The sequence below is a fragment of the Oncorhynchus mykiss genome, chromosome 8, assembly GCF_013265735.2.
Source record: "Oncorhynchus mykiss isolate Arlee chromosome 8, USDA_OmykA_1.1, whole genome shotgun sequence".
In the NCBI taxonomy this organism is placed as follows: Eukaryota; Metazoa; Chordata; class Actinopteri; order Salmoniformes; family Salmonidae; genus Oncorhynchus; species Oncorhynchus mykiss.
The window spans coordinates 7,458,855-7,474,971 of record NC_048572.1 but is presented as its reverse complement, the minus strand read 5'-3'; the positions used below and the strand labels follow the sequence as shown (position 1 = coordinate 7,474,971).

General features: G+C 46.6%; 1 protein-coding gene across 1 annotated transcript in view; it reads left to right on the top strand.

Annotated features, from left to right (window-relative positions):
- susd6 (sushi domain containing 6) overlaps positions 1–16,117 on the top strand; it is a 61,718-nt gene that overhangs the window by 5,077 nt on the left and 40,524 nt on the right. The window contains exon 2 of the mRNA XM_036984651.1: positions 8,191–8,350. Within this exon, the coding sequence (XP_036840546.1) occupies positions 8,233–8,350 (118 nt within the window). The 5' untranslated portion in view covers positions 8,191–8,232. The remainder of the gene's footprint in view (positions 1–8,190; positions 8,351–16,117) is intronic.

Sequence of the window (16,117 nt, the reverse complement as noted above, 5' to 3'; positions counted from 1 at the left end):
GATGTGGTGGTGGTGGTATGATGACTAGGCGATGTAGTGGTGGTGGTATGATGACTAGGCGATGTGGTGGTGGTGGTATGATGACTAGGCTACGTGGTGGTGGTGGTATGATGACTAGGCGATGTAGTGGTGGTGGTATGATGACTAGGCGACGTGGTGGTGGTATGATGACTAGGCGATGTTGTGGTGGTGGTATGATGACTAGGCGACGTGGTGGTGGTGGTATGATGACTAGGCGACGTGGTGGTGGTATGATGACTAGGCTACGTGGTGGTGGTGGTATGATGACTAGGCGATGTGGTGGTGGTGGTATGATGACTAGGCTACGTGGTGGTGGTATGATGACTAGGCTACGTGGTGGTGGTGGTATGATGACTAGGTGATGTGGTGGTGGTGGTATGATGACTAGGCGATGTAGTGGTGGTGGTATGATGACTAGGCTACGTGGTGGTGGTGGTATGATGACTAGGCGATGTAGTGGTGGTGGTATGATGACTAGGCGATGTGGTGGTGGTGGTATGATGACTAGGCGACGTGGTAGTATGATGACTAGGCGATGTAGTGGTGGTGGTATGATGACTAGGCTACGTGGTGGTGGTGGTATGATGACTAGGCTACGTGGTGGTGGTGGTATGATGACTAGGCGACGTGGTAGTATGATGACTAGGCGATGTAGTGGTGGTGGTATGATGACTAGGCGATGTAGTGGTGGTGGTATGATGACTAGGCGACGTGGTGGTGGTGGTATGATGACTAGGCGACGTGGTGGTGGTATGATGACTAGGTGATGTGGTGGTGGTGGTATGATGACTAGGCGATGTAGTGGTGGTGGTATGATGACTAGGTGATGTGGTGGTGGTGGTATGATGACTAGGCGATGTAGTGGTGGTGGTATGATGACTAGGCGATGTGGTGGTGGTATGATGACTAGGCTATGTGGTGGTGGTGGTATGATGACTAGGCGACGTGGTGGTGGTGGTATGATGACTAGGCGACGTGGTGGTGGTATGATGACTAGGCGATGTTGTGATGGTGGTATGATGACTAGGCGATGTTGTGGTGGTGGTATGATGACTAGGCGATGTTGTGGTGGTGGTATGATGACTAGGCTACGTGGTGGTGGTGGTATGATGACTAGGCGATGTTGTGGTGGTGGTATGATGACTAGGCGATGTTGTGGTGGTGGTATGATGACTAGGCGATGTGGTGGTGGTATGATGACTAGGCGATGTGGTGGTGGTATGATGACTAGGCGATGTTGTGGTGGTGGTATGATGACTAGGCGACGTGGTGGTGGTATGATGACTAGGCAACATGGTGGTGGTATGATGACTAGGCGATGTGGTGGTGGTATGATGACTAGGCAACATGGTGGTGGTATGATGACTAGGCGACGTGGTGGTGGTATGATGACTAGGCAACATGGTGGTGGTATGATGACTAGGCGACGTGGTGGTGGTATGATGACTAGGCAACATGGTGGTGGTATGATGACTAGGCGATGTGGTGGTGGTATGATGACTAGGCGACGTGGTGGTGGTATGATGACTAGGCAACATGGTGGTGGTGGTATGATGACTAGGCGATGTGGTGGTGGTATGATGACTAGGCGACGTGGTGGTGGTATGATGACTAGGCAACATGGTGGTGGTATGACAACTGGCGACGTGGTGGTGGTAGTACGACTGTCTTATTACACAGCTATAATCATTAACGTGATTCAGTGTTCATATCAGACAATCTACAGTAGCAGGCCGTGTGGTGATGCCATCCTGCCATCCTAGATCACGCAGCACGCTACCTTACTCTGCAGAGGGCAACACAAGAAGACCTTGGAGGAGGCGGATACGAGGTCAAACGATTTTAGGAATGTAAAAGATAAATAATGACTCAGAAAATAGATTACACACAATATATATTATATAAGGTAAAACAAAAAAATGTCCCTTCAAAACTCCTGGTCATCTTATTCCTACAGGCCAATCAGGCTGCTTTGTGTTGCAGAATTTCGCAACTTTGGATTCATTAATTTTTCATTTTACTTCTCACATTCTCAGGCTTGAGAAAGTAACCAAGCTCATTCTGCTTTCACAAATATCGCAGCAGCCCTGCTGTGCAAACAGCTAGGCTACACCTGAAGAGGTTCTTTGAACTAACACAATATGACAGTTGATGTGGATTGTGTGTGTTTTTGTTTGTTTGTTGGTTGGTTAGAGAGGCGGGCCATCTTGTCCTTACCGAGTCCATCTACGTCAACAAAGATCTACAGAATATCCCAGAGTGCATTGCAAGTGCAACCAATGCTATGATGATGATGATGATGATGATGATGTTGGCTGTTCTGTTCAGACTATGGCCCCTTGGCACGATGTAGAGCCAGCGTAGACCGTTTACCACCTCCCACCAGCCGGTGTGCAGGTAACTCTGTCTTTCTACCGGGGAGCAGAACGCAAGGTGGCAGAAGGGGATCAGAACAGATTTTCATGTTCCACAAGGTGTGTGTGTGTGTGTGTGTGTGTGTGTCTTGACGTTACCTACCGGGCCTCTGTTCTGGTGCCATCTGCCATGCAGCAGAAATGGAATCCAATCACATCTTCCCCCCCTGCTCTGTTCTGTTCAGCTCAGCAGCTCCATGCTATTAGCTATAAGGCCCACTGCCTTCTACTCTCCTGAGGCAAACTGCCTGCCAGGCTAGCCTGCTATTGCCACTGACTGCTGACTAATACAGCCGAACACTAGGCTATCGCTCCCTAATCGCTAGCCACTAATGAAGGTTCTACACCTGGATCTCATTTGTGTTAATGATGTTGATGTGGATTTGTTTTCTCCTATTCGTTTTTTTATCCGCTGAGTGTTATCTGTAGTTTCTCTGAGGGAGGGGAAGGCTAAGGGTAGTGTCTCTGAGGGAGGGGGGGCTAAGGGTAGTGTCTCCGAGGGAGGGGGGGGCTAAGGGTAGTGTCTCCGAGGGAGGGGGGGCTAAGGGTAGTACCTCCGAGGGAGGGGGGGCTAAGGGTAATGTCTCCGAGGGAGGGGGGGCTAAGGGTAGTGTCTCCGAGGGAGGGGGGGGGCTAAGGGTAGTGTCTCCGAGGGAGGGGGGGGCTAAGGGTAGTGTCTCCGAGGGAGGGGGGGCTAAGGGTAGTGTCTCCGAGGGAGGGGGGGGGCTAAGGGTAGTGTCTCCGAGGGAGGGGGGGGCTAAGGGTAGTGTCTCCGAGGGAGGGGGGGCTAAGGGTAGTGTCTCCGAGGGAGGGGGGGGCTAAGGGTAGTGTCTCCGAGGGAGGTGGGGCTAAGGGTAGTGTCTCCGAGAGAAGGGGAAGGCTAAGGCTAAGGGTAGTGTCTCTGAGGGAGGGGGGGGGGGGGCTAAGGGTAGTGTCTCCGAGGGAGGGGGGGCTAAGAGTAGTGTCTCCAAGGGAGGGGGGCTAAGGGTAGTGTCTCCGAGAGAAGGGGAAGGCTAAGGCTAAGGGTAGTGTCTCTGACGGAGGGGGGGCTAAGGGTAGTGTCTCTGAGGGAGGGGGGCTAAGGGTAGTGTCTGAGGGAGGGGGGGCTAAGGGTAGTGTCTCCGAGAGAAGGGGACGGCTAAGGGTAGTGTCTCTGAGGGAGGGGGGCTAAGGGTAGTGTCTCTGAGGGAGGGGGGCTAAGGGTAGTGTCTCTGAGGGAGGGGGGCTAAGGGTAGTGTCTCTGAGGGAGGGGGGCTAAGGGTAGTGTCTCTGAGGGAGGGGGGGCTAAGGGTAGTGTCTCCGAGGGAGGGGGGGCTAAGAGTAGTGTCTCCAAGGGAGGGGGGCTAAGGGTAGTGTCTCCGAGAGAAGGGGAAGGCTAAGGCTAAGGGTAGTGTCTCTGAGGGAGGGGGGGGGGGCTAAGGGTAGTGTCTCTGACGGAGGGGGGGCTAAGGGTAGTGTCTCTGAGGGAGGGGGGCTAAGGGTAGTGTCTCTGAGGGAGGGGGGGCTAAGGGTAGTGTCTCCGAGAGAAGGGGACGGCTAAGGGTAGTGTCTCTGAGGGAGTGGGGCTAAGGGTAGTGTCTCTGAGGGAGGGGGGCTAAGGGTAGTGTCTCTGAGGGAGGGGGGGCTAAGGGTAGTGTCTCCGAGAGAAGGGGACGGCTAAGGGTAGTGTCTCTGAGGGAGGGGGGCTAAGGGTAGTGTCTCCGAGAGAAGGGGACGGCTAAGGGTAGTGTCTCTGAGGGAGGGGTGGCTAAGGGTAGTGTCTCTGAGGGAGGGAGGGGGGGACTTAGGGTAGTTTCTGTCACGCTCTTAGGGTAGTTTCTGTCTCGTCTGTTTTTTTCCCTCACTCTTTCTCTGTTTTCCTTTACCTCTCCCTGTTTCTCATCTATCCCAGTAGATGACCTCTCCCTGTCTCATGAATCCCAGTAGATTGGAGTACTATATTTCCCAGTGGAGCCATCACAGTGCAGAATGGCTGCTTCATTAAATCCACAGCAGTAGAGATCAGAGGAATTTCATATTGATGATGGCGATTAAAACCGATGTTCTCTGTAATAGGAAACGTAGGCCTGGGATGAGACGTAGGCCTGGGATGAGACGTAGGCCCGGGATGAGACGTAGGCCTGGGATGAAGGCGTAGGCCTGGGATGAGACGTAGGCCTGGTATGAGACGTAGGCCTGGGATGAGACGTAGGCCTGGGATGAAGGCGTAGGCCTGGGATGAGACGTAGGCCTGGGATGAAGGCGTAGGCCTGGGATGAGACGTAGGCCTGGGATGAGACGTAGGCCTGGGATGAGACGTAGGCCTGGGATGAGACGTAGGCCTGGGATGAGACGTAGGCCTGTGTCTGGACTCTTTCACTCAATTCAATACATGCTTTTTTTGGCATGAATGGGTGGTTGCCACTGTTGCCATAGCAATGTAGATGAAGTATTACAGAAATGAACGATATGTTTAAGCAACAACAACAATAGTAATAATAATATATATATCAGTAAAAACAATCATAAAATTAACTTGGCCCACCACTGTGGCAGGTAGTTCTTTTTTTTTTTTGCAGTAATAAATATTGTATTTTTTGTGCCATAATTACATTACAATTGTATGAACTGCCTTAATTTGGCTGGATACCCAGCAAGGGTAGCTGCTGCCTTGTTTTGGGATCGGACTCCAAAATATCAGATGAGACCAAATGTTCAGCTGCCCCCGTTAAGGGTTGGAGGTTACCGTGGTAAGGGGGCCACTCAAGTCCTGTCGTGTGTGTGTGTGTGTGTGTGTGTGTGTGTGTGTGTGTGTGTGAGTGTGAGTGTGAGTGTGAGTGTGAGAGAGAGAGAGAGAGAGAGAGAGAGAGAGAGAGAGAGAGAGAGAGAGAGAGAGAGAGAGAGAGAGAGAGAGAGAGAGAGAGAGAGAGAGAGAGAGAGAGAGAGAGAGAGAGAGAGAGAGAGAGAGAGAGAGAGAGAGAGAGAGAGAGAGAGAGAGAGAGAGAGAGAGAGAGAGAGAGAGAGAGAGAGAGAGAGAGAGAGAGAGAGAGAGAGAGAGATTTGGGATCTGACTAGGGCGTGCGTCTCTTTGCTATAAGTTGAAGCAGCAGCAGACTCAAACTAACGTTGAAAAACAACTGAGCTTGTGAACAAAACAATGTAAATAGGCAGAAAACACGAGGACCGAGTCTCACTTTGTAGACTTTAGAGTAAAATGATTTTGCTGCGTGAGGTGGGATTATATGATTCTTGTTTCTTTGTGCGATTAGCAGCGATGAAACGAAAACAGCAGACCACGGCAGCATTTCTCTGCTGCAACTCTGCTGCTCTCACACTTGAATTTTTGACTTTTTATTTGTGAATGTATTCGCTCGCACTGTAGAGCCCTGCAAATTGACCACCCGCCAACGTGTGAAATAGACATTCTTACCCGCTAATACCTCAATCTACCCACATTTGGCTGGTGGCGAGTGTTAATTATATATGCCTTGTCTCTACCCCACACAGACAATTATCTGCGGTATCTAAGGTAATCCTTCTGGTCCTACCGTCTGCTTTACAACAGACACGGGGAGACAAATTCCCCTTTCAGCAAGACGATAACCTAAAACACAAGGCCAAATATACACTGGAGTTGCTTACCAAGACGACATTGAATGTTTCCCGAGTGGCCTAGATACAGTTTTGACTCAAATAGACTTGAATCTATAGCAAGACGGCAGCTATCCTAGTGGTTAGAGCGTTGGACTAGTAACCGGAAGGTTGCAAGTTCAAACCCCCGAGCTGACAAGGTACAAATCTGTCGTTCTGCCCCTGAACAGGCAGTTAAACCCACTGTTCCTAGGTCGTCATTGAAAATAAGAATGTGTTCTTAACTGACTTGCCTCATTAAAATAGAATTACAAAATAAAGACTTTAAAATGGAGTCTTGACAGAGCTTATACGACACTCGGCAGTTTGAAGAATGTGCAAATATTGTACAATCCAGGTGAACAAAGCTCTTAAAGACGAACCCAGAAAGACTTAATCGCTGGAAAAGGTGATTCTAACATGTACTGATTCAGGAGGTTGAATACTTATCGAATCAATTTATATATTATAAATTTGTTAAAAAAATAAATAATAATAATAATAAAAAATGTAAAAATCTTCCACTTTGACATTAGTGTATTTTATTTAGATTTGTTGACAAAAAAATGACAATTTAAATCTATTTTAATCCTACTTTGTAACACAACAAAATGTAGAAAAAGTAAAGGGGTGTGAATACTGAAGTTTCTAAATACCTCTAATTCCTATTTGGAGCAGTGGAACAGGAAGTGTAACTCGTACTCTACTTCACCCGACCCACAGCGCTTTTCAAAGTCTTCTCGGACCTTCCATGTTTTTCTATGGTGCCCTGTCTCTATTGCCAGGCTAGGGTCTCTCTTTCTTGTTCTGAGAGGGAGATCGACACACTGTCTGTCATCCACTGGCTCAGTAATCCACCTGTAACGTGCTGTTCAGAGTTCAGAGTTCAGTCTGTCGCGGTGCCCGTATTAATGACACACCGGCAGTCACGAGTCATGACCACAGTCAAATTCCTACGTGACCGTTGGTCGTAGTAATCCCATCCAAAACGGCGCAAATGAATGGTGCTGATGGGTAGCCTACCCAATTTACTAAGAGCCCTCGCTAATGGCCTGGTACTCAATGCTCTACTGTCCCTCTAACCAGTATATAAACACTTTACCTAGGGACAACCAGACCGAGTGAGGGAAGCAGCAGAAAAGCAAATTGTTTTGCTACTTTGTTAACCAGAGGTAACATTGCTTTGGCAATGTAAACATATTTATCATGCCAATAAAGCCCTTAAATTGAAATTGTATTGAGAGAGAGAGAGAGAGAGAGAGAGAGAGGCACAGAGTATAGGCTATTAGAGAGGGGGGCTCTGTGCGTGAAATCAGATGCATGAGACTCGGAGCACCTTGGCAGGCACAGAGAGAGACCACAAACACTGTTAACTCACTCGCGCTAGACTAACTTCATGCTAGTTATTTATCATCCCATCTGATGACGTAGTAGGCCTACCTGTCTGGACTACATCATACCGAGAGAAGCTAGCTAATTGAGGATAGTCATAACATTACTGCACTTCTTACCATTCTACAGTTAACGCCTACGAATAACTCCATTCAGATTATATGTAGCAACCTATTTGTTTGGTCTTTTGGATTCCTCCTTGTTTCACTTTTAGTTTTATTTGAATTCCATCGTCCATTGATTTCAATATCTCCTGACTTTCTTGCTACACAAGCAGAGCAGCAATGCAATTGTATCTCTCCCCTCTCTCTCCACGGGAAGCGTAGCAACCAGAGTGCATAATAAAATAAAAATTGTGTGACTTTTTTTTCCCAAATCAATATGGAGTCGCAGCATGGTGCCGATGCGTTGTGATTTCTAAGACGGTCTAACGTGTGTAGACCAATCACGACTAACTTCCAGGCTGTATCACAACCTGCTGTGATTGGGAGTTCCATAGGGTGGCGCACAATTGGCCCAGCGTCTTTAGGGTTTGCCCGGGGGGTAGGCCGTCATTGTAAATAAGAATTTGTTCTTAACTGACTCGCCTACTTAAATATAATCACATTTGCATGACATTTACTGGCTTGCAAAATGTCATGACCGCCTCAGCCCTATTGCAGAGTACCTCTGGCGTTCTCTCTCTGTTATGTAATCCTTGCTGTTGGTACTGAACTAATCTGTCCATACCTCCCCTAACTTTCTCTCCCTGTAGGTTGAACCTCAGCGAATTGTAGAGCTGGTACCCAGGGGAAAGATGAGCGATGGAATGGTATTGTGTGAGACGAGAGCCCTGGGTTCCTCTCCAGTCCACAGACTGGCTACGTCTGTACTCCTCCTCCTCCTCGCCCTGCTCCCCCACGGACACGCATCAGGTAAGAGACAACTCCTGCCGGACCATACCCACACCATACCCTTAATGGCTCAAATAGCCGACCAATCACCCTGTTACCAACCCTTAGTAAACTTCTGGAACAAATTGTGTTTGACCAGATACAACCGACTTTCAGCACACATATAGGGAAGGACACTCGACAAGCACGGGACTTACACAAATGACTGATTGTCTGAGAGATTGATTGCGGGGGCTGTCTTGTTATACTTCAGTGCATTATCGATCATAGTCTGCTGCTGGAAAAAATGTACAGTGCCTTGCGAAAGTATTCGGCCCCCTTGAACTTTGCGACCTTTTGCCACATTTCAGGCTTCAAACATAAAGATATAAAACTGTATTTTTTTGTGAAGAATCAACAACAAGTGGGACACAATCATGAAGTGGAACGACTTTTATTGGATATTTTTTTAACAAATCAAAAACTGAAAAATTGGGCGTGCAAAATTATTCAGCCCCTTTACTTTCAGTGCAGCAAACTCTCTCCAGAAGTTCAGTGAGGATCTCTGAAAGATCCAATGTTGACCTAAATGACTAATGATGATAAATACAATCCACCTGTGTGTAATCAAGTCTCCGTATAAATGCACCTGCACTGTGATAGTCTCAGAGGTCCGTTAAAAGCGCAGAGAGCATCATGAAGAACAAGGAACACACCAGGCAGGTCCGAGATACAGTTGTGAAGAAGTTTAAAGCCGGATTTGGATACAAAAAGATTTCCCAAGCTTTAAACATCCCAAGGAGCACTGTGCAAGCGATAATATTGAAATGGAAGGAGTATCAGACCACTGCAAATCTACCAAGACCTGGACGTCCCTCTAAACTTTCAGCTCATACAAGGAGAAGACTGATCAGAGATGCAGCCAAGAGGCCCATGATCACTCTGGATGAACTGCAGAGATCTACAGCTGAGGTGGGAGACTCTGTCCATAGGACAACAATCAGTCGTATATTGCACAAATCTGGCCTTTATGGAAGAGTGGCAAGAAGAAAGCCATTTCTTAAAGATATCCATAAAAAGTGTAGTTTAAAGTTTGCCACAAGCCACCCGGGAGACACACCAAACATGTGGAAGAAGGTGCTCTGGTCAGATGAAACCAAAATTGAACTTTTTGGCAACAATGCAAAACGTTATGTTTGGCGTAAAAGCAACACAGCTCATCACCCTGAACACACCATCCACCCTGTCAAACATGGTGGTGGCAGCATCATGGTTTGGGCCTGCTTTTCTTCAGCAGGGACAGGGAAGATGGTTAAAATTGATGGGAAGATGGATGGAGCCAAATACAGGACCATTCTGGAAGAAAACCTGATGGAGTCTGCAAAAGACCTGAGACTGGGACAGAGATTTGTCTTCCAACAAGACAATGATCCAAAACATAAAGCAAAATCTACAATGGAATGGTTCAAAAATAAACATATCCAGGTATTAGAATGGCCAAGTCAAAGTCCAGACCTGAATCCAATCAAGAATCTGTGGAAAGAACTGAAAACTGCTGTTCACAAATGCTCTCCATCCAACCTCACTGAGCTCGAGCTGTTTTGCAAGGAGGAATTGGGAAACATTTCAGTCTCTCGATGTGCAAAACTGATAGAGACATACCCCAAGCGACTTACAGCTGTAATCGCAGCAAAAGGTGGCGCTACAAAGTATTAACTTAAGGGGGCTGAATAATGTTGCACGCCCAATTTTTCAGTTTTTGATTTGTTAAAAAAGTTTGAAATATCCAATAAATGTCGTTCCACTTCATGATTGTGTCCCACTTGTTGTTGATTCTTCACAAAAAAAATACAGTTTTATATCTTTATGTTTGAAGCCTGAAATGTGGCAAAAGGTCGCAAAGTTCAAGGGGGCCGAATACTTTCGCAAGGCACTGTATGTGTTATGTCTTTACACCCCCTGCTATAATGTGGATAAAGAGTTACTTGTCTAACATAACACAGAGGGTGTTCTTTAATGGAAACCTCTCAAACATAATCCAGGTTGAAGCAGGAATTCCCCAGGGTAGCTGTTTAGGCCCCTTGCTTTTTTTCAATCTTTACTTTTTTATTTTTTTATTTAACTGACTTGCCTAGTTAAATAAAGGTTAAGAACAAATTCTTATTAATAATGACGGCCCACCAAAAGGCCTACTGTGGGGATGGGGGCTGGGATTAAAAATACAAATAAAATTAATACAAATTATAGGACAATACTCACATCACGACAAGAGAGACAACACAACACTACATAAAGAGAGATCTAAGACGACAACATAACATGGCAGCAACACATGACACCACAGCATGGTAGCAACACAACATGGTAGCAGCAGCACAGCATGGTAGCAGCACAAAACATGGTACAAACATTACTAGGCACAGACAACAGCACAAAGGGCAAGAAGGTAGAGACAACAATACATCACGCAAAGCAGCCACAACTGTCAGTAAGCGTGTCCATGATTGAGTCTTTGAATTAAGAAATTGAGATAAAACTGTCCAGTTTGAGTGTTTGTTGCAGCTCGTTTTAGTTGCGAACTGAAAAGACAAACGACCCAGGGATGTGTGTGCTTTGGGGACATTTAACAGAATGTGACTGGCAGAACGGGTGTTGTATGTGGAGGATGAGGGCTGCAGTTGGTATCTCAGATAAGGGGCAGTGAGGCCTAACAGGGTTTTATAGATAAGCATCAACCAGTGGGTCTTGTGACGGGTATACAGAGAGAGATGACCAGTTTACAGAGGAGTATAGAGTGCAGTGATGTGTCCTATAAGGAGCATTGGTGGCAAATCTGATGGCTGAATGGTAATGAATCATGAATATCGACATGCCACGTGTCTATGTATACGGATGACTTAACACTATAACACGTCAGCTACTACAGTGACTGAAATGACTGCAACACTCAACAAAGAGCTGCAAGTTAGTTAGAAATCATTCACTGAACCCTAAACCTCAACTAAATCTTGTAATGAATAATGTGGAAATTGAGCAAGTTGAGGTGACTAAACTGCTTGGAATAACCCTGGATTGTAAAACTGTCATGGTCAAAACATATTGATACAACAGTAGCTGTAGAAACAACAGTAGCTGATACAACAGTAGCTGTAGAAACAACAGTAGCTGATACAACAGTAGCTGTAGAAACAACAGTAGCTGATACAACAGTAGCTGTAGAAACAACAGTAGCTGATACAACAGTAGCTGTAGAAACAACAGTAGCTGTAGAAACAACAGTAGCTGTAGAAACAACAGTAGCTGATACAACAGTAGCTGGAGTACATTCACATTCACAAATAAATAAATAGTCAAAAATCAAGTATCACTAGTAATTGTGCAAGTTGCGATTTGCAGCAGAAAAATGTTCTGTTCTTTTTTGTTTCGTAGCTGCTAATCGCACAAAGAAATACGAATCCTATATCCCAACTCTCGCAGCAAAACTGACTGGCAGTGAAGTGCTGATAGATTCATTCTCTGGAGGTGCTAAGCACAGGCATAGAAGTTGGTGTAATTTCCTTCAAGTCTATACTTTCCTTCAAGTCTACATAGTGAGACATGGTCCTCGTGTGTGGTCCTCGACATGGTCCTCGTGTGTGGGTGGATGTGTGTTTGCCGCGTGCCGGTTAGCTAGCATCGGCTCCTGTGTACGCGTGTTAGGGTTACGGTCTTGTGTAACGCTCGTGAGTCACGGAGAGCTCGTGGGGGCTCGTTTCAGGCTCACGTTCTCTCTCTCTCTCTCTCACACACACACTCCCACCTTCATCTGCAGCCAACGCCAGTGGGAAGGAGAGCAAGGAGTTTGTGTCCTCAGGCAGAGTGTGTGTGTGTGTACGTGCCTCTGCCAATTGGGCCCATATATACCAGAGTGTGTTGCTGCATCCAGTCTCATTCCCAGCAGATAAACAGATCGTAGAGATGACATCCCTGGCAGGAACATATCGTAGAGATGACATCCCTGGCAGGAACATATCGTAGAGATGACATCCCTGGCAGGAACATATCGTAGAGATGACATCCCCGGCAGGAACATATCGTAGAGATGACATCCCCGGCAGGAACATATCGTAGAGATGACATCCCCGGCAGGAACATATCGTAGAGATGACATCCCCGGCAGGAACATATCGTAGAGATGACATCCCCGGCAGGAACATATCGTAGAGATGACATCCCCGGCAGGAACATATCGTAGAGATGACATCCCCGGCAGGAACATATCGTAGAGATGACATCCCCGGCAGGAACATATCGTAGAGATGACATCCCCGGCAGGAACATATCGTAGAGATGACATCCCCGGCAGGAACAGATCGTAGAGATGACACCCCTGGCAGGAACATATCGTAGAGATGACATCCCTGGCAGGAACATATCGTAGAGATGACATCCCCGGCAGGAACATATCGTAGAGATGACATCCCCGGCAGGAACAGATCGTAGAGATGACACCCCTGGCAGGAACATATCGTAGAGATGACATCCCTGGCAGGAACATATCGTAGAGATGACATCCCCGGCAGGAACATATCGTAGAGATGACATCCCCGGCAGGAACATATCGTAGAGATGACATCCCGGGCAGGAACATATCGTAGAGATGACATCCCTGGCAGGAACATATCGTAGAGATGACATCCCTGGCAGGAACATATCGTAGAGATGACATCCCCGGCAGGAACATATCGTAGAGATGACATCCCCGGCAGGAACATATCGTAGAGATGACATCCCCGGCAGGAACATATCGTAGAGATGACATCCCTGGCAGGAACATATCGTAGAGATGACATCCCTGGCAGGAACATATCGTAGAGATGACATCCCTGGCAGGAACATATCGTAGAGATGACATCCCCGGCAGGAACATATCGTAGAGATGACATCCCCGGCAGGAACATATCGTAGAGATGACATCCCCGGCAGGAACATATCGTAGAGATGACATCCCTGGCAGGAACATATCGTAGAGATGACATCCCTGGCAGGAACATATCGTAGAGATGACATCCCTGGCAGGAACATATCGTAGAGATGACATCCCTGGCAGGAACATATCGTTATCAGCTTTACAAGCCTGTGTTTAATGTATCTTTATTTCATATCTCTCATCCTCTGGTTTGGTTTGGTCTCCTTAGTCTGTGGCCTTGCCTGAAAAAGTTACTAGTCGGTAAATCATGTTTCTGCTGTTCTTGTCTCCTCTTTTTTTTTCTCTCAAATCTCATTGGAGGAGGTGGTCAGAGGGAGGTACCTTAGATCGTTCCTCCTCCAATGGATCTTTCAAGGATCTTTGATGTTTTCAAACAAACCTTAATTTCCTCTCCTCGAGCCATCCCTCATATGCTCCACCATAACACGTTATTGTCACAGGTTAGCCCAGGGCGCATCATATATATATATATATATATATGAGTCGGATGATTGTTCTGCTGGAGGGTTTCATGAATATCAAATCCTCAAAGTCCATTATTCTTGACAGTCTTATTCCATCCACATGCAAACAAAGTCCCGGCAGGGTAATAGAGGTGACCACTGAGCAGAAATGTAGGCCTATACGTGTGCACACTGAGACTTGTTGTGCCGAACAGGCTTCAAAGAGCTTAGCACAGTAAAACCTCGTACAGTGTTTGAAAACGGATGCATAGTGTGGTTGTACTTACATGCCTGTACTCCAATCACTACAGTACATGTTTATTAGGTTACACAGACATCTGGCATAGCCTCTTGTTGTGCGTCTGTCTGTAGATGAGTGTGTAGTCCCAGAGGAAGTAGTCACGGACAGTCAGGAGGGGGGAGGGGAACAGAGACGAGAAGTGATGCAGTTCCCACTGATCGTGTAACTTAGTTTTGTTAATTCATTGCACACAGCCAGTTAGTTACAGTAAACTCTCTTCCTCTGAGACATAGATCTAAGATCCAGGCCTGTATACAGGCAACACCTTTACTCTGGGGTGGCAGGGTAGCCTAGTGGTTAGAGCGTTGGACTAGTAACCGGAAGGTTGCAAGTTCAAATCCCCGAGCTGACAAGGTACAAATCTGTCGTTCTGTCCCTGAACAAGGCAGTTTACCCACTGTTCCTAGGCAGTCATTGAAAATAAGAATTTGTTCTTTTAACTGACTAGTTAAATAAAGATAAAATAAATAAACTCTGATTCAGCCTCTTGACTTTTCTACTAGCGTAGCATTGATCAATGGTCAGGAACAAACCTCTCGCTGATTCTTAGGATGGGGACAGGAAGTGAACAGTTTGGGGGCTAAAAGTTCATCTCACACAGGCCTGGTCTCTCTGTGTGGGTCAGTGGGCGACGAGACATGTGTTCTGTTAAAATGGCTCCGCTCTGGCCCAGAACAAACTGACGTCTCTTTGTATAGCAGAGAGAGAGAAGTGGAGGAGGAGAGGACCGTGGATGTTTTATTCCCATGTTTGGTCTGTTCACACACTGTCTTTTTGTCCTAAAACACTTGTTTTGTGTTTGGCCTCTGATTTGTTTTCCATTCTCTTGGCTTCATATGAATCTCTCACAGCTCTCTTTGTCTACCACTGATAAGCTCTCACTTCTGCTGCTGAGGGCCATCTCATAGAAAGAACAGGCTGCTGTGTCTGTGTTACACCGTACCCAAACCGGCCGCGCGCCATCGCGCACAAATTGTTTTTGTCCTCGCACACCAAAAGCGATCAGGACACACAGGTTGAAATATCAAAACGAACTCTAAACCAATTATATTCATTTGGGGACTGGTCAAAAAGCATTAAACATTTATGGCAATTTAGCTAGCTAGCTTGCTGTTGCTAGCTAATTTGTCCTATTTAGCTATCTTGCTGTTGCTAGCTAATTTGTCCTATTTAGCTAGCTTGCTGTTGCTAGCTAATTTGTCCTATTTAGCTAGCTTGCTGTTGCTAGCTAATTTGTCCTATTTAGCTAGCTTGCTGTTGCTAGCTAATTTGTCCTGGGATATAAATGTTGGGTTGTTATTTTACCTTAAATGCACAAGGTCCTTTACTCTAACAATTAATCTACCCATAAAACGGTCAACCAAAATGTTTCTAGTCATCTCTCCTTCCAGGCCTTTTCTTCTTTGGACTTGATATGGTGATTGGCATTTCATAGTTACCACGACGACCGACCAAACTCAGTTCATCTTTCAATCACCCACGTGGGTATAACCAATGAGGAGATGGCACGTGGGTATCTGCTTCTATAAACCAATGAGGAGATGGGAGAGGCAGGACTTGCACCGTGTTCAGCGTCACAAATAGAACTGACTTTTATTTTAGTGCTTTGCATTTCAGACGCTCGTTGGCAACGTGGGTGCAATGACTGAATAACATGTATGTTTACATTTATTCTGCAACGCTCGCGCGATGTGAGCGGTGTGGTCTGTATGTTAGAAAGACTTCTGGTTTCTCTTTGTATGACTTACTGTGTTACACCACTGTCGAGGAAACGTGTGTGTGTTTCATGAGTTGTGAAGTGATTGTTGTAAAAGAGAAGTTTAGGCTAGGCTACTCCTTGGTAATGAGCGGGGCTAGGCTACTCCTTGGTAATGAGCGGGGCTAGGCTACTCCCTGGTAATGAGCGGGGCTAGGTTATTCCCTGGTAATGAGCGTGTAGGCTAGGCTACTCCCTGGTAATGAGCGTGTAGGCTAGGCTACTCCCTGGTAATGAGCGAGTGTAGGCTAGGCTACTCCTTGGTAATGAGCGTGTAGGCTAGGCTACTCCCTGGTAATGAGCGGGTGTAGGCTAGGCTACTCCCTGGTAATGAGCGAGT